Source organism: Mchenga conophoros, linkage group LG19 (assembly GCF_057382185.1).
Source record: "Mchenga conophoros isolate Kocher_MC1m ecotype Shallow Benthic linkage group LG19, M_conophoros_male_GT1.1, whole genome shotgun sequence".
NCBI lineage: Eukaryota > Metazoa > Chordata > Actinopteri > Cichliformes > Cichlidae > Mchenga > Mchenga conophoros.
In genome coordinates, this window is record NC_140544.1 from 27973387 (window position 1) to 27991333 (window position 17947).

The following is a 17947-nucleotide window of genomic DNA, read 5'->3' on the forward strand; positions in this document are numbered from 1 at the left end:
GAAATTTGTGGCCAGGTTTCCGACAGAGAAGCTTCTCTGCACCAGGCTATCCTGTCATGCCCACTTCCTGTCTGCAGGGTTGGAGTTGATGCCCAGACATCTGCTCCTGTGGACCGACAGTTAATCTCTGCCACAGCCCAACAGATCAACCACCATCATATCTGATATTTAATAAAAAACATCTTATTAGAAGAAAGAAAAAAAGTCTTACACAACCAAAACAGCAGCTACAGCAGAGCTTTTATTAGGGAACAAAAACAACAAAAAGATGTTAACTTTGTGTTCCTGAACGTGTAATTTTTGAATAACTTCATATAAAAAGAAAAAAACAACAACATTATATTATGATGAAATAGAAATCTATATATGGTTAAAAAACAATGACCCACATCCATTCTCTTAATAAATATATACACAATAAGTACTGAGATACAAAAGAGAGATCATTTAGATCCCTTTTTTCTTTTTGCTATGTACAAATAAAAAAACAACAACATGATTTCTATAGTGTATGTTATGGCAATTGATGAGATTTGTTTTCTGAATCATCATATTGCACTTCCAGGACAGCCATTACAGACTGTGCTAGATATTAATTGACCTATTTTTACAGCATTTGTGAATCTACTCTAGAGGAAAAGGGTAGTTCTGTTTTTGCAATATTATCAACATATTTAGTGACCATTTAATACTTACAGAGGAGACCATTATTTAAATTGATCTGAGAAAAAGCATTTTTTAATGGCACCTAAAAAAAATCTTCTAGGCTAAAAAAAAAATACATTTACAATATTCTACCAAATTATATGATGGTTTTACACACTAAATACTGCCACGTTTTGTTTAGTATTAATACACTGAACCTCTGGAGCTTCGTCAACAATTCAAGGGCATTTTACTACGAATTTCTGGGCGCTAAACTTTGCAGATCATCAGCGCTGTGGCTTTAGAATGGGAAAGATAATCTCTTTCTTCTGATGAATGAATGAACTCTGCTGCTTTGTATAGCATGAGGTATAGCAGCACTTCAACTGCTCTGCAAGCCTGAGCAAAATATACAAAAGCAGGCACTGACATTTGAGGCTCAGCTCATATTCTCACTAAATGCAAAAGTGTCATGTCAGTGTCAAATATGTCCTCACTTGTTAATTCTTATGCACAAACAAACAGCTTTATAATGATCAAAATGTATAACTTACATCTCTAACCAGTATCCGTTAAGAGCTATGGCTTTTAAAAAAAGGAAACAAACAAACAAAAAAACATCTGTTGGACGCTAATACAACACGCAGACAACATGAATGACAGGTCCATAATCACTGCATAGCCAGAAGTGTAAACTTGACGGCTCCATTTGTCCTCAGCCCCTCTTTTCAGGGTAATCTATCACATCTCCAATCAGATTTCAGTGAGGGTGAGTTTGTACAAGCCGCCCAACTCCTCCATGGAGATCTGGAAGGTGTCTTCGTTGGAGTAGTGTTTGATGATGTTGTCATCCATGTGGACTAGAATGCTGTCAAAATGACAAAATAGTGTGTTGAAGTGAAATATTTTAAAATGTTTTTTTAATATTATGAATTATTGTGACATATATGTAATTTTGCAGTGGTACATATTCATATGAATCATAGCCAAAGTTTTAAATACGTCAGTGTATCCACAAATAATCCATATGAGCCAAAAACATGGGCTTCAATATGATCCAAACAAATCATTTCAGACAGCTTTTTCTACTCTTAGCTCTGTATGACATCAGTGACAGGGGAAATACTTAATATGGTCATTTAGGCTTAGTAACCCCTCCCACCTACTTTCTTTCAAAGAGAAGACAGCTGTTTTTTAAGGGAGGTGAAAAGACTGATTTTTTGCTTCACATAATGGCCCAGTATACAATAAATACACTTATTTTGAACTGTGACTCATGCAAAGCTACTCTAATGGAGTTCAAGAATAAAGACACGGAGCTGGAAAGGGGCATATTAGAAAGCATTAAGTTTGGGTGCGTGCAGGACTAACCATGCCAGAGCCACCAGCTGGTTAGCTTAGCATAAACACTTTCTCCCATTATATAAGTGTAATTCTTGTAAGGCATGTGCGTATTTCCTCCCAGGTCGTGATTACCTCATCTGCATGTGCTAATTGCTGATTGGTCAATTAATCCCCAAGTTTACCGTTACTTTATGTGTGAGGAGAACCTGTTGTGATTTAATTATAATAGTGCTGTCAGCATTAATATTGTTAAAATGACGTTAATGCGAGTTAGCGTGGATCGCCCCGTGCTGCACGGCGTCAACACATTAACGAGCTAACCGCAGTAACGTGTTGACGCCGTGCAGCCCAATGCACGGGGCGATCCGCGCTAACTCGCTGACAGAGATTTACTGCATTAGTGCGGTTGTGGCGTTAACGTCATTTTAACAAGATTAACGCTGACAGCACTAAATTATATATATTATTATAATATAAATATATTTTGTTATAATTTATATGATATAATATATATAAAATAATTTGATGTAAAGGGGAAAAACCAATCATTAGTCTAGAAATACAATGGAAAAATATGATTGGTTATAACTAAATGATCTATTTCATCTGCAGGTGAAACAGTTCAGTAAAGCACCAAGAAATATAGAAATACACTTTATGAATTTTGTATTCATTTGTTCATGGATAACAGATTTCCTCCTTCACAAAGTTTCAAACATAGTGTGGAAATGTGATAAACATGTATACACTCACCCTTTCTTGCACTTCTTGTAGACCTTTCCAACCTTATCATAAGGCAGTTCATACTTCTCCGAAATCTGGTTGGAAAAAACAAAACAAACACAAATTTGTGTTAAGAGAAATACAGAACACCTCTACTACCTGTTATCTCACCCACTCCACATAAGTACTCTATTACTAATATCCATGACCTTCACACTCTTTTTCATCTTTTTAAACTTGATGACCCCTGAAGTACCCATTCCACTTTTTTCCCAGGACATTTCCACGTTCCATGTCTTTTCTAAATCTTTTCCCCTAACCCTCCCCTCCATTAACACCTTTTGTCCCCTGTGCAATTCTAAAAAACACATTTTTATTTTTTCCCCAATCACTACTTTGCACGATTCCTGTGTTAGTGGCTCAGCAAAGCTTAGATGATGCAAGAAACTGTTCTTTAGTACAATCCATAGCTAGTTCGGTGAACTGAGGACAACTTACAGCTTCCACCAGGCCTTTCAGCGTGGGATTCTTCAGCATGAGGGCATCAAACACCTCGTCTGTTTCCTTGCGCACGTACAGCAGGACTGTGTGGTGAAAAAAGAGAGAGGAGGCAAGCAGGCGTCAAAGAAAAGCATGCACGCTCATGGACTGAACACAAACACAAATTCAACCTCAGACAAATGTCAGCGGCAGTCATAAAAGGGTTTATCTGCGTCAGACCAGACTGCTTTACTGATGCTTTGGTACATTTGTGTGGGTTTGAGGATTTGAGGTTTTACCACATCTCCAAAGGACTTTCAGAGTGGTGAAGCTGCATGCATATATGTACACATATGCCTTGAGCCATTAATACATTTGCAGCTATACTATATATAACACTGCAAGCCATCTCTTTGCTAGACTGCAGAAGAACATGCAGAGATCTCAGATAGAGCGCTCCTAGAAGGTTCACTGATACTACACTAGATCTGGTTCCAACAGATTTTTAAGACAATTAAAAAATAATACAGTTTGCTGCTGTAATCTGAGTATGTGGCTAATTTATCTACTTCTTTATGTGGACTAAAAACAAACAAGACAGGGGAAACTGAGAGATGCTTTTATGATGACACAAGCCAGATTTACACATTTACACTGAAGTAGCCAAACATAATGACAGATTTCAGTTTGAGGAGCCTGCACAGGAGCTGACTGACTACTCTCTACGTCACTGAGACGTCAACAAGTCCCCAAAGCTTACAGTTTTACAACAAGGAAAAACATGACTGCTGTGGAAAGGTAGTAAACCTTGCCACAACAGTAAGCCAGTACAGAAGGGTTTGTACCACTTGCAGTGTTACAGCACCTTCTAAATGTAGTTACTTCCACTTTTCTGCCTTGTGTCCCCTTGAAATGAAGCAGCATGTTTAAAGACCACAGAAGAGAAAAAAAGTGTCCAGTTATTGATGAAATTATTTTGAAAAAACATGCAATCGGTGACTCCTTCCTCCCCTCTCTGTGGTTAACATCATTCCGCAAGAATGTATTTAACAAGGTCGAGTGTGGCTTTGTGAAGGTACGAGAGGTGTATTTGTGCAGAAGCACTTTGAAGCAGGCCTGAATGTTTAAAACATTCCTCCCTAAGCTACAAAATATTTCAAAACATGCATTTACAGATTTGTAATGTATTGAAAATTGTAGTGTCTATGAATGGGATAGGTGGTGAAGGGCAAATGCTTGTTTGCATAGATGTCTGCATGCACGCAGTGATCTGTGGTATTTCGTTGGGTCAGTGGAGGGCTGGGGCACGTGTATATGTTGGAAGACTTGGAATTATCACATGGCCCAGAGAGAGAGCGAGAGCGAGGGAGAGTGTGTGTGTGTGTGTTTGTGTGTATGTATGTGTGGAGCTACAGGCGCTGACCACAGCAAACACAGACGGACACGCACGCACACGCAGCCGCACAGGGGAGCATCACTCAAAGGCTGCTGATTAGAACATGAGCAGTGTGGACATTGCACTACAGCAGCAAACACACGTAGTACCTTTCTTTGCTTCCTCCACTCTCGGCAGCTTGTTTTGGGGTGAACCGAACTCATCGTCACTGAAGGGTAATCTCTTCATGCCCGAGCTGTGGTTGAAACACACACACACACAAACAGCTGCTTAAATGGTCTCAACAACCGGCTGACAGGCCATAAAGCACGAGCACAGACAAAAAAGCTCACGTACATTTCCTAGAAACCGCAACCCTGTATGCATTTTACCGGGAAGTGTCAAAGGTCACGGCAATTCAAAGCTACCATGAAGCAAATGTGAAGTGAACTCACCTGTCTTCTCCATCATCTGTGGAGAAGGGCTGCAAAACAGAGAAAAATAAGAATTTCACTCAAATGCAACATAAAGGTTACAAACTACATACAGCATCTCACAATACATTTTATTTGCATTATAGTTAATTGTTATCAAATATTTATGATGATTTGTTAAAATATATCCAAAAACGTTTTTAACCAATTTCCTGCAGTTGTAACTTTTCACGTAACTCTTCATGGTAGTGGCTAAATCAGTCAACTAGGCCAAAGGTAAAGTCAACAGCCGAGTCCAAATAGTTTCCTGTGTTGCCCCATTTATTCTTCCTTTATCACTGAGAATTGGAACAGGTCAACATAAACCAGTCTGTACAGCTGTGGACGGTGAAGTGCAGGTCGGGTGGACTGACAGGACTCACTGGTATCTTGTGGCTCACGCAACTGCACTCCTTTTTTATCTTGTTAGCGCTCGTGTTAAATACCAAATATCGATTAGTGTCATTATTTATCTATCACCCGATTGAATAAATTTGACTGCAAAATGTGAGAATAAAGTAGAACTCGTCCATTTAGTCTCAAACACATCAACTTAATGCCTTCAGATTGCAGGCTCTTAATAAATATTAGAGTTTTTTTATCATATGAAACAAAGTAAAAAAGCAGATCCTCTGATTTAAAATGATCCAACTCTTTTTTTTTTGTAATTCCTGGAAGGCTGTTGTTTTTCTAGCCTTTCGCCCTTTGACTGTATCGATTACAGGCATTGCTGTGAATAGATTTTCTATTCTGAGAGGAACATCAGCAAACCCGTTGGTTATCAAAAACTGATAGCGAGGCTGCAGAGAGTTCGGTCAGGTTCAATGTCAATGGCATCCCCAAAAATAACCAAACTCCTGTCTCTTCCTCTGCTTTCCTGGTATTAATGTAAACGTCACATGCATGAGAGAAGGGGGAGGGGGTGGGGGGGTGGGGGGGGTGTTGGTGTCCTACTTGCATCATTTACCAACAGGGGGCAGTCAAAGCTCACACCTAGTGGAATTTCTCAAACGTCAGGTGTGCATGCTTCGCCGTGTGGCGTGCTCATCTTGAAAGTGCCATGTGACGTGTTCACTGTGGCAGAGCTCAGAGTCCAGTTCTAAAGAAGAGGCGCTCCTTCCGTTTAAAACTCATAAAAAAGCCAGATAACCTGCAGAGTTCAGGTAAACTCCTATATCTCTCCTCATCCTCTGCAACATGTTTCCACAAACCGACAGGAAAACTGCACTCCTCTCTCCCTGTGCACCAAGACTATTTTTTGCTCTGAGCATATGAACACATAAATCAAGGTGGTTGTATGCCGGTTTGTTTTGAGTCACTGGTAAATGAATCATGGTGTGAGTAACCAGTTTGAAACCTAGCCATCAGTATGTAGGACTTGTATCAAAGCTCAAAACCAGAACTCTCTGTTCTTGCCAACTAGCAAGCAGGCAGGTCACCTCAACTCAGCTGGCAGCCGAGTGGGCGGAAGCTGAAAAACAAACTGTTTATGGACCACCTAAGATGCTATGAATGTTGCAACAGACATGTTCGTGCTTTGGGAATGGCAGGAAACATACAGTTTTCAGTGGTGGCCTAAAAAAAAAAAAAAGTTTTGCGGCTTTGATCGGCACTCACATGACGTTGGAAGGTGGAGAAGTGAATGTCGGGAATGAAGAGGACAGGCTGGGTCTCGAGATCAGTCATCATCTTAAAGATGGTCACATCGTTACGTTTCTGGAGCATTGGTACTTTCATGTCTGCAACTTTGAGGGGAAGACAGCAGGAAGCAATTTAATATTCATGCAGTAGGACGAAGTCAAACATAACACGACATGAGTGAAACAAGGTTTGATTGAATACATGTTTGCTGAAAGTTATCCAGCAAATGCAGAGGAAAACCTCCTGGACACATGAGGACCACATTTACTCTTGTCTTTGCTCTATTCTGGTTTCCAGTATTAGAGTGTAGTTATAGTAAAGTTGTAGCGTAGGTCTTCAAAATAAAAATGTTTAGCTGAAGCAAGCTGAAACATGCTGCAGAGCTCAGAGGAACTACAGCTGCAGGGGGTAAACACACTAAGGGGATGTTTTCATCTACATACAGGAAATCATTTTAACAAATACACGTGTCAGGGCGACTTGAAATGAAAATTGATCGTACTGTGGAAGCCTCTGGTCATTTTAGTAATGATATGTTGTAGCTGATTATCCTAAAACTTAAGAGCAACTTACAAGCCAGCCCAGAGTTTAGGTCGACAACTTTCCCTTTCCTGCGGGACTGTTTCCTCTCCTCATCTCGGATCTTCCTCTCGGCGCCTTTGTCACAGAAGACTTTGATCTGGCAGTAGGCACGGTGGATGGGCTTGTTGCTGCGGTTGTTGTAACTGTAAGTGTCGATCTGCAGATTCAGGGGAAGACCCTTCACCCCTTTCTGAGAGGAGAAGTCTGTGCTCAGACAGTTGACGGAGATGAAGATCTGTGAGGGGAGGAGAGAGGAAGAAAGTTGAGGACCGAAGCAGACTAATGTACAACTTTAAACTTAAAAGTTTGTTTATTAAAGTAGAAACTGCTTCTTAATCATGAAGCCAATGCGATGACGTTTAACTTTCAGGAAGGCCTTGATGCAGCAGGTATCTCATAGTCAGGCCTCACATGCTTTCAGTGTCTTTTGCTGGCCTCTTTTGGTGGGCTTTAGTAATTACATGCTCATTTTACTTTCCTTTGTCCTGGTTATTTGCTTTGAAAACACACTCTAACTGTGTTAACACAACACACAATCAAGACAGGTTTAAAAATACCACATAGAAAAGTCTCAAGGGGAAAGTGCTTAACAAATTTATTAGATCACCACCAAATGTAAGGTTTCTGCCACACGTGTGCGTTTTCTTGTCTATATATATAATTTGCTGTTTTACAAAAGAGCAGAACAATAGTAAAGTAAGTCATTATTATGCTCGAGTTATTTCTGACTTCTCAGAGAAGTCCAGTGTTGAAATTTGGCTATAACCACCTGAACTATGTTCAGTGAATTTGATAGATTTTAGTTTGAATTGATTTAATTAATTTGTTAAGCAGTGTACAAATAAATATAGCCTTTGTCGTTCATTTGGTGTATTCCACAAATGAAGACATTTAACAGTCTTTAATGGTCCTTAATGGTCAACAACTATATTTTAAATGTTAAGGAAAAAGTCTGTTTGGAGCAGAAACATTTTATACATCATTTTATATCCATAAAACCTAATTGGGGACAATAATTAATAATTAATTTAAAAATTCACACATACTAAAGGAATACCAGGTGTTACTTTGAATCCAAATCATTCAATATAATGTCTTATAGTATTTAAAATGTAACCAGTTTAGTATTACGAGTAATGGAAGTCATGGAAATCATATGATAAAACTGCACTTAATAAATCGATAAACTCGACTTGATAACAAAAGTACTTTTAAAGAGAACTGATGCAGCGTCACAAGCTTTTCCATAGAGCATGTTACTGTGGATGATCTAATACTCTTTCTTCCTTTTTTGAGCTGTTTCAATCAATAACAACCACACACATGCAGACAGTTTGGATGTTGGTGCTGTTTTGATGTAAATATACTAAAACAATATGATTTGCAACCTTGATTTGATATAGTAAAGCCTTACATAACTTTTGCCTTTGTTCCTCATCTTATAACCTTTATTACCTCCATCATCACAGGACTATATAAGGGTTACATATACAGTACACTTTGATATATGCACATATACTGCTATGCATTCAGCCCAAGGGCAAACCACACACATACAGGTACTTCCTCTAACGGACTTCTCACCTTAACACACACCAAGTTTAACTAACACAACCAAATGATTAAACTCCTAATTATATCCTGAAATCCCATCAGCATGTAAATTGACCTCACTTCCCAAGGTCAGAAACCCAAACTGATCCTCTCAGACATCCATCCAAAGACACACACGCCAAACACCTTCATCTGTAACCAAACACCTCGCTGATGAGATGCTCAAACAATGTGGCTGGGCGGTTATACAAATGGTGAAGTAACAAAAACACACAAGGATGAACATCCTATGAATGCATGCCACAAGTCATGAGACAGTTAGACCCACATCCTGGTATGCAAGCGTGAGTGTGTGTATAAGTGTGTGTGTGCTTAGGAAGGTCTGTTCATGTGACTTTATTTATCCAAAGTGTAGCCTAAAGAAAAGTACGCCGGTGATGAGCGGCAGCGCTGTGTTGTCTCTTTGTCTGTTTGCCACCTTGTCAGTAGTCTTCCATCTCAGGCCGAGAGCAGAGCAGAGCCACAGGGCAGCACGAGGGTTGGGAACAAAGAAATAAACAATCATGAGTGGAGACGAGGACAGGAGCTCCTCCTTTCTGACGGATTTTGTTTGACAACTGTTCCATCTGGTCACCTCCCTTCCCAATGAGTTTCCTCATTCCTGCACTCTTTGTTTCTCATGTCCAAAAATACCTAAACATGCGACATCACAATAAGGGTGACAGGCAGGTTGGACCAGTCAAGAATATAAGAACAGAGTGTAGGAATAACTCTCTCTTTCACACACACTCACACACACACCTACACCTCTGTGTTTTTACACAACCTGAGTAACCACACAGGAGAGGAGTGACTGCGACATGACCGCATCCTCACTCTTCTTTTTTAAAACCACTAATTATATTTAACAACTGTTTTTGGGGGGATCAAAGTGAGCAAAGGGGATGACGATCACCCATAAAGGGGACTCGGCACCTGACACTGTCATTCAGGCACGGGGCCTTAACAAACAAAAAGAAAAGGAGGACTATTTTTAGGTGTCTAAGTTTGTTGTTGTTAAAAGGTCAAGCCTCATATTTAAACGTTCAAGACCAGGAAGTACGCGGAAGCCTCGGATCACCGGTGATCCTGAGAACCAAACACTGTTCTTGTTTTGACAGGAACACTGAAGTGCAAACAGTGAACTGTCATGTTTGGACTTGGTTCAAGCAACAACTGTGTCAGAGATGTCAGTGGGGGTGTCAGGCAGCCGTGTACCTGTGAAGATGTGGATGTGGGTGTGGATGCGTTAAGTCCACTGACTTACTTTGGCCTCCTCGTTTGTGTCCCAGGTGAAGGAAATGGCGTTATATGAAATCTCCTCAATGTTGCCGATGGTGTTGAAGCTCTCCTTGTAGTCAGCTGGAGCAACAGATGTTGGTTATTAATAAATGATGTATTGAAAGCATATTAACTGCTTTATGCCGAGTAAAAAAGAAATTAGCCCATTTAAATAAATCTAAATAAATGATAAAAAACAAACTGGAAAAATTAAGAAAGGTAAGGTAACTTCAACATATGCTGAGATTTATGAAAGTTACAGACTAACAGTAATCCATCAAAAGCAAAATGAGCTGTCACAATCAAAGAACACACCTTTTCCTGCTAAGATGTGCCTACAAACAGCTGCTTGAGTTTGCAGACAGATGAGGATTAGCGTGTCCGCTATGTCTCCGCACTCAAACTGGTCGGTTTGGTTTGTTTTATTTCACGATGTGGTTTATTATGAAAACATCGTTTTTCAGAACTTACCGATGTCGAGGCACCTCTGTTTAGCCGTGTGCTGTCTGGAGTGCCAGTATTTCCAGTGTTTTAGCTGGTCGTCTCTGCACTTCTCCTCTCCAAACACAACCATCACCACGCTCTGAGGAAAAAAAATAAAGCACAGTGATACCTTAATATGACTGTCAATAATCAGATTTTGCAATACACTTTCTCCTGTCTTCCTCCCTTCATCCCCAACCGGTCATGACAGATGGTTGCCCCACACTGAGGTTTCTTCCTGTTAAAACTGAGTTTTTCCTTCCCACTGTCGCCAAGTCCTTTGGGTTTCTCTGTATTTTGTAGGGTCTTTACTTTACAATATAAGGGACTTGAGACAACTGTAGTTGTCATTTTTATATGAATAAAACTGAATTGATCTGAAATGAATTATATGTCATTTCCTGGTTTTTTAAGTGCTCTTTCTTACCCTGACTTTGGTGATGGGTTGCTGCAGGCCTTTGTTGTCAATCTCCCTGAGGGTGATGGGGTAAAACTGGCCCTTGTTGAGGTACGTCATTGTCCCGTCACCTGTCTTCTGACGCAGAGATTTGGATGCCTCGAGAGTGTACTCAAAATTATTCCTGAGACACACAAAAATAAGGGTCAAATCTAGTGAATACCATAAACAACAGCACGCTGCGTTTAAAAAAAATCCCTTCTGTAAACAAATCCGAGGAGACGAATGAAACAGCAGAGTAACACCTAGCGGGCTTTAAATATGTGCAGACACTTGTGAGACACACAGACGGGAGTCTGGTGTCTCCCCTGTGACTGAGATGAATGAAGCCATTCTGCTGTGCCGTGTCAAAAGCTGAATGGCGGTGTGGAAGTTGGACGGTGGGCCGGCGGCAGGGCGACTTACCCCGGCATGGTGTCAAACTGAGTGTAGTCCTCGGGCGTCATGGAGGTCATCCGAAACTGGAGATCTCCTGGGAGGGAAAACACCTGAAGCGCAAAAAAGGAAAACAGAATCAAGCAAAGCATGGGAACAGGAAATACAACAGCTGCTTTGCATAAATTTTAGATGATTTTCTTCAACTAGCAAACTGTGTAAGCAACTAGATGAACACTGTGTTTCATTCTAGTCATTTATTAGGCTAGGCTTTCTCTCATCAGGTATAACAGTTTGTTTTGGTGTTTTTTATTCCCCTTCATTTTGGTTTTTGTTTTAAAAAAATGGCTCTGCGGCCACCTCCACCCCCTCCTGTACAGGGGTTTTGTTGGCTTTTCTGAGGTAATTCCCCTCCAGGTTAAAAAGAGAAAGAGGAGAGAGAAAGGGCTTTGGCTATTGTAGGAGAAAAGTACAGCACTTTATTGTGTTGGTGAGACAATGGCATAATAACACACTGGCCACTATTTTGGCATGTTCAAATAAAACCAGGGAAGGTTGAGCCCACCGCTGGCTCCATGGGATCGGGTGAATATCCTATTGTCTGATGGGAGAGATCTGAGAGGGGAGAGGAGAGGAACGCGAAGGAGAAGGAGGAGGTGGGGTGGAGGGGGTGCTGGGAGAGCATTGGCAGGGTTTTGACGGGGGGGGGGGGGGGGGGGGGGGATCGAAACACTCACTTCCTGGGAACCATCCTTAAAGCTCTCGGGAAAGGTGGAGTCAGGGGGCGTACGAGCCTGGGTGCCAGGGCTGAAATGGACCGCGTTGTGGGTGAGCTGGCGGTCAAAGACGCCCACGTGGCTCTCCGTTTCGCTGCAGTTGTTTGGCACAGTCACCGAGAAGCCGTGAGTGGGCACCTCTGTCTTGATAGTCTGGTTTGGCACGGTGGCAATGGAAACTGTGACAGTAGTATCTGAACAAACAAAACAAAGCAAAAAACCCCAAAACAGTTAACTGATCATCAGGTTTCTAAATTTTTCTGTTTTTTTCTGTTTGTGTTGCTGAATCAGAGCAGACCTGGTGAAGAAAAGTGGGCTCTCTTGTCTGGGCCCAGCTGAAGAATATTGAAGGGAGTTTTGAGCACCGGGATCCTGTTTTCCATACTGGCTTCCTGGAGTTGGACTATGGAGTGTCCGGCCTGGATCTGGTGCCTGTGACGAAGTAGAAGTGCACATAAATTTTAGATCTCCAATACAATACATCATTGCTTTGATAAACCTTGAAACAATGGGTTATTTATATGATATGTTTTTCTGCTTCTCCCTTTTCTCAGTCCTGGGTTTCACCTTTGGTGTTGCCATGCCTGAGAACTGATTAACGACCCATTGATAACACAAAGGAATTTGTACACCGGACATTTTCCTTCCTTTTTTGAGAATTTAAAGTTGTCTTCTATGACACTCGGAGCAGCTATTTTAGTACGCCTGACTAAAGCAGCAAAAGAAATCCTAATGTCAATAATCATTTTTCCTTGCTGCTCTGGAGAAAACAGGTACACTCCTGAGAATAAATGTGCATACAGTTTTTAAATAGAATTTAAAAATCATATCACAAGAGCTTGAATCGCTCTCTTGTTTTCTGCTGTTGCCCTCTGCTGTGCTTTTATTTTTAAAGGGGGAGGTGGTACGCGGAGAGGACTGCCGCTTACCTTTTGTTGGGATCCACATCAGAGACCAGTGTGTCTGTCTTGGGCTGGTGTATTGTTCTCTTTTCCCTGGGCACCTGTATACGAGAGTAAACACAGCCGCTCAGCGTCTGACCACATCACATCTACCAGACTGGGTCATCCTGCTGTTTGTACTCATAGTTAGATCAGTTACATGACATAATGTAGACTCTGTCTCACAGATGTTACTTAATGATCAGATGTCACTAAGGGTGAGGATCACAGAGGGAAAGTTTGCAAGAACCTGGCAACTATTCCTCCAGTATGTGATTTTGCACTACTCCTCATAGAAGGAGGGGAGAAACTATTCCTGCTGAGCTTTTCCTGATACCTTATAGTAGTCGTAGAGCAGACCCAGAGCTGCGGCACTATCCTCGTCTCCATTTATGCTCATCATCGCCTTGGTGGCAGCTGTCAGCGGGTTCTCCAGAAAAGATTTCCAGGCTTCATCCTCTGTGGTGAAAGAGCGACGCTGGCCGCCATAACCCGGCTCGTTCTGGAGAACCAGGACCGCACGTTTACTGCTAAAAGGGGGAGAGTGTGTGCTTTAGTTACCGCATACAAAGCAGTTAATGACATGAAATAAAAGCCATGGATGTGCGCAGCAAAAGGGAAGAGCCGTCCATACTAGAAGGGATTCATCTCCTGTTATGGACTTATTTTCCACACTGACTCCACATAAGCTCTCCAGACCGGGACCTGAAATCTCAGTGTCGCTCAAAACAGACAAACAGGTTATAAGAGCGAGAGATCACCCATGTAGATGTTTTTTTTTTTATCTGCAGGACCAGTTGGTCAGGCTTTTCGAGGATTGTGCAACAAATCTCTGCCGCTGAACCACAGAGGCAGAAGGTGTATCGAGAAAAAGATGCTCTACAGGATCGTCCAGTGTAACGACTCTAGTTCGGGGATCACTCATTGGTTGAGAAGCCGCCCGCATGTGACGCATCTGACCCGGCTGCATTCCTGCGCTGTGCTTGCAAACGAACTTGTTTGTGACAAATAATCATGAGATTTTAACGCTCAGTCGCCGCCTGCCTCGCGCTCCTTCTCTTCCTCTTCAAAATTCAACATCGCCTTGGTATGCTGTGCACAGTGTGCAACCTTAAGCTATTTGAACCTGGGTGCATTACATTTAAAGTAAAACAAAAACGCCTCTGCGTGTACGAAACGGCTGATGATGAGCCTGCGACGTTTGCACTGAAGTCACCTGTTTACAGTAAATTTTAATGTTTACACAGCTTCTGTTTGCTGAGACGCATTAAGCCCCAGTCAGAGTAAAGTCATTAATGGAGCTCTTGTTATTAAAGTTTCATCCACAAACTTCGGAAACCGCATATATCCCCTCTTCAGCCATCCTGCAACCACATCCAACAAAGTAATTATTATAAAGTGTGAACGGACTGGATCAGTTTCCATGTTGAGTATCTACAACAAATACAACTTTTTTGTCTCCCAGTGGTCAGAGAAAGTGATAATTAGTAACCCTATATCTAAACGCAACCTGATATAATCCATTATGTGTTGGCTATAAAAAAATATATCTAAGGTAAGGCAATATAAGCCATTATTTACTAAAACAATGGTAAATGGTAAATGGCCTGTATTTATATAGCGCTTTACTAGTCCCTAAGGACCCCAAAGCGCTGAAGAGTCTGATTGCTGATCAGGCAAAAATTACACTGAGATGTCAAGAAATAAAGTGAGTAAGGCAGCATGAGTCCAGACTTCTGTCACTTTAATGTACAGGAGCAGTAAAAAAAAAATAACACTACTTTTTTGGACATTTAGAGAAAAGAGCTTTAATCCCTCATTTTAAATTAAAAAAACAAAACAAAACACACACAGCAGTGTAGAGTAAAATCCATGAAAACCTCAGATAGCCCTGTGCTCGCTTGTCTATGTTAGTCGTGGGGCCAACGCCTAGCAGGTGTACGATTTCACTCCCCTCAAATGTCTCCTTGTCACTGCCCTCAAACCCCCCCACACACAGAATACAGAATATATCTCAAACTAAACATTTATATATCTGAAAAACACTGATTTATTTTTATTATTTTATTATTTTAAGCTCTATCTTCCATTAAATCTCTTTTACACCTGTGCAGAGGCAGTTTTCCTTGGCTGACACCTTGCTGCCGGAGACTTGTGCCTATTCCTGAGCAAACATCATTTCTACTATCCACATAACAGTTAAAGCTTAAGGCAAAATCAAACAACCGCCCATCTCTACTCCGGGACGGCTCTTATTCCAACAGTCGCCTCCAGCTCGCACGACAGGTGGAGGTACACCTGTACAGGCTCGAACATGACAGGTGAAACGAGCGGAGTTACAACACCATGGGAAACTATGAGACTACACCAACTCCCCGCTTGGCAACCCGCTGTAACAGAGCACACTTACCCTTTTAAAAGGAGCTATAATGATCGTAGAATAGGCTCATGCTTATATGCGACACGAACATCAGGACACGATTTTGAGAAAAATACAGAAGGCTGCAGCTGCAGGTCACAGTGTGACCTCGGCTTTTGAAAAATCCGTCAGTGCAATGAATGTATTTGTTTAAAAAAATAAATAGCAAAAATAATCAGAAAATCCACAAAAGCAATTAAAGTCAGTATTACAAGCTTATAGTGTCAACATGCTCGTTGTGCGGGCTAACAGAGGAGTCAGGACAACTTACTTGTCATGCTCCTGTGACATCTCGGTCGGTCGAACTGGACTTTCTAGTTGGTACTGAAAATCCGATCCGTCTTCTTTACCACCCTGGAAAACTCCGCTGCTAACACTGGATAAGGGCCACGGCAACAAACAAGGTGTCCCCTCCTGAGAGAACGGGTTTTGTCGGCTTTTCTCGCTTTTTGGGGCAATGCTTAGAAATTAAGGCCGGTTTTACCTGTGACAAGGACGCGGATTGGATTACAGGTGGACGGGAGGCGGGGTCTTACTGTCAATTGCCCTTGCCGGGCTTGTGATTGGCTCACCTGTTGGCCTACCTGCAGCTGTAGGGTGAGTTTGGAGAAAGCAGTGGTAAAACTGGGTTTTAAAAGCTGTGATTTTATCATATTGGAATATTAAATGAGAAATATATTCCCCCTACCCCTAAAAAAGGCCAGTGCAAAATTAATTGGGATGACTTAAAAATTAAAATGATTTACAAAAAAAAAGAAAGAAAGTCTTTGATGATTACAGTCACTAAGGAAATATTCACTTATTTGTACACCTGCAGGCTTCATAGATGTCACTATGTGGGAGCTACTATGATGGAGATTATTGTGGCAGAAAGACCTGATTCACTTCACAAAGACATGAACAAGCGCGCTCTTTTAAAGTCTACACCGATAACTCCTGTATAACACGGTAATAAGACGTTTAGTAAACTAATAACGTAATTCACTGATAAATGATCAACATGCTGTGGATAAGTGGAGACCTGTTTTTATGAGCATGAACTCAATTCAAAGGCGACAAATTAAAGGAGAACCCTCTGTCTCTGTATGGTGGCTCTGTGAGAGTTTTTTGATAACGTGGGTCTTCCTGGAAATCCTTTGCTATCCTACATGATGCTGTGGGAATTCTTTGTCATTGTTATTTATTTATTTCCTCAGTGTTTTGTGTTAAGCTGTTGGCCAACATGCTGTTGGCTGTTGTCTGTGCTTGCATTGAAAATGTGCATATGAGTATGACTAAGTAATGCAGCTCAAATCTATCTATGGGTACAAATAAAATAATCTAACCTCATCTAACCTAACTTGTGCCCTTAGAGCAGGGGTGAGCCATTCATTCACTAACTGTAAACACTTCTTTTATTAGTGGCAGTTTATAAAGACTTAAAATTGATGTTAAGCAGAACTGAGTTCAGATTATAGGTGCGACCGTACACAACAGTCCCATCCAGCCCCTTGGGAAATTTAATTGCCCACACCTGCCACCTCTTCTTCATCTAAGGGATTTCATTCATGTTGAACTATTTCTATCCTGATAGGATTCACCTCTTCCAGTATGACCTCCATCCATAAGGCTAAAGGAGTCCCTTAATGGTTTGGAAATTACCCGAATTGTGTGTTATGGCCTGTATGAAAATTTGGACCAACTTTTTAGCCAGCTGGCTCCAAGAAATATGTTTGAGTACCAGATTATTAGAATTTTGCAGCAATGATGCCAAGTCACACAGAAGCTGCTGTGATAACATCGTAAGAAGATAGTTTACACTAATTTCTTTGGGATGCACAGATATAGTAGTGAAACATGGGTATTGCCAATATCGGACCTGCTATTGAATGATATCAACAAATAAGATGCCATCTACTGACATCAGTGGTCGGTATATACCTGTGCGTTCAAATTTATGAATAAGTGACATGACAAATATCACAAGTGGTCTATCAGTGTGCCTGATATAAAACCATGTGTATCAGTATTTACTACATGAAACATCTTTGATGAATACAAACGCTTACAGTAACCTGTCTTAATGCAATAAAACAAGATGATAAAACTGTAAAGCAAGTGAAGAATTATGCTTTGGGCTTTTTTGTGTCAGTTTCTGGGTATCTTGAAGGCAACAAGAAACTGAATTTAAAAAGTTCCAATCATGGGACCCCTCACTCACCTAAACATATTCCCTCACATAGCTGGGGGCACTTTTTCCATTCTGTTTAACGGTAAGTACACCTTTCGTCCCACCTGTGTCTCTACTACTAGATGATGTTACAGAAGCTTGTTTACCTTCTTCCAGAGGACAGATAAGCATCAGTCTGCACAGCTGCAG

The 17947-nt window shown here is 41.2% G+C and overlaps 1 protein-coding gene across 4 annotated transcripts; it reads right to left on the reverse strand.

The window, feature by feature from the left end:
* Positions 1-221: 221 nt before the first annotated feature.
* grhl1 (grainyhead-like transcription factor 1) lies at positions 222-16025 on the reverse strand. 4 transcript variants are annotated; one of them, XM_085257524.1, is made up of 16 exons: positions 15860-16025; positions 13507-13696; positions 13158-13231; positions 12527-12660; positions 12190-12422; positions 11483-11565; positions 11048-11201; positions 10609-10720; positions 10124-10218; positions 7255-7498; positions 6658-6785; positions 5023-5051; positions 4738-4823; positions 3211-3296; positions 2743-2807; positions 222-1513 (listed from the first exon to the last, which is right to left on the reverse strand). In XM_085257524.1, the coding sequence occupies exons 1-16, from the start codon at positions 15877-15879 to the stop codon at positions 1399-1401; spliced, it is 1848 nt and encodes a 615-aa protein (XP_085113650.1). In that variant the 5' UTR covers positions 15880-16025; the 3' UTR covers positions 222-1398. The 4 variants fall into 4 exon arrangements, with proteins under 4 accessions (XP_085113650.1, XP_085113649.1, XP_085113652.1 ...); XM_085257523.1 differs by having other exon boundaries at positions 13507-13699; XM_085257526.1 differs by lacking the exon at positions 15860-16025 and adding an exon at positions 15580-15833 and having other exon boundaries at positions 13507-13699.
* Between the last annotated feature and the right edge of the window lie 1922 nt (positions 16026-17947).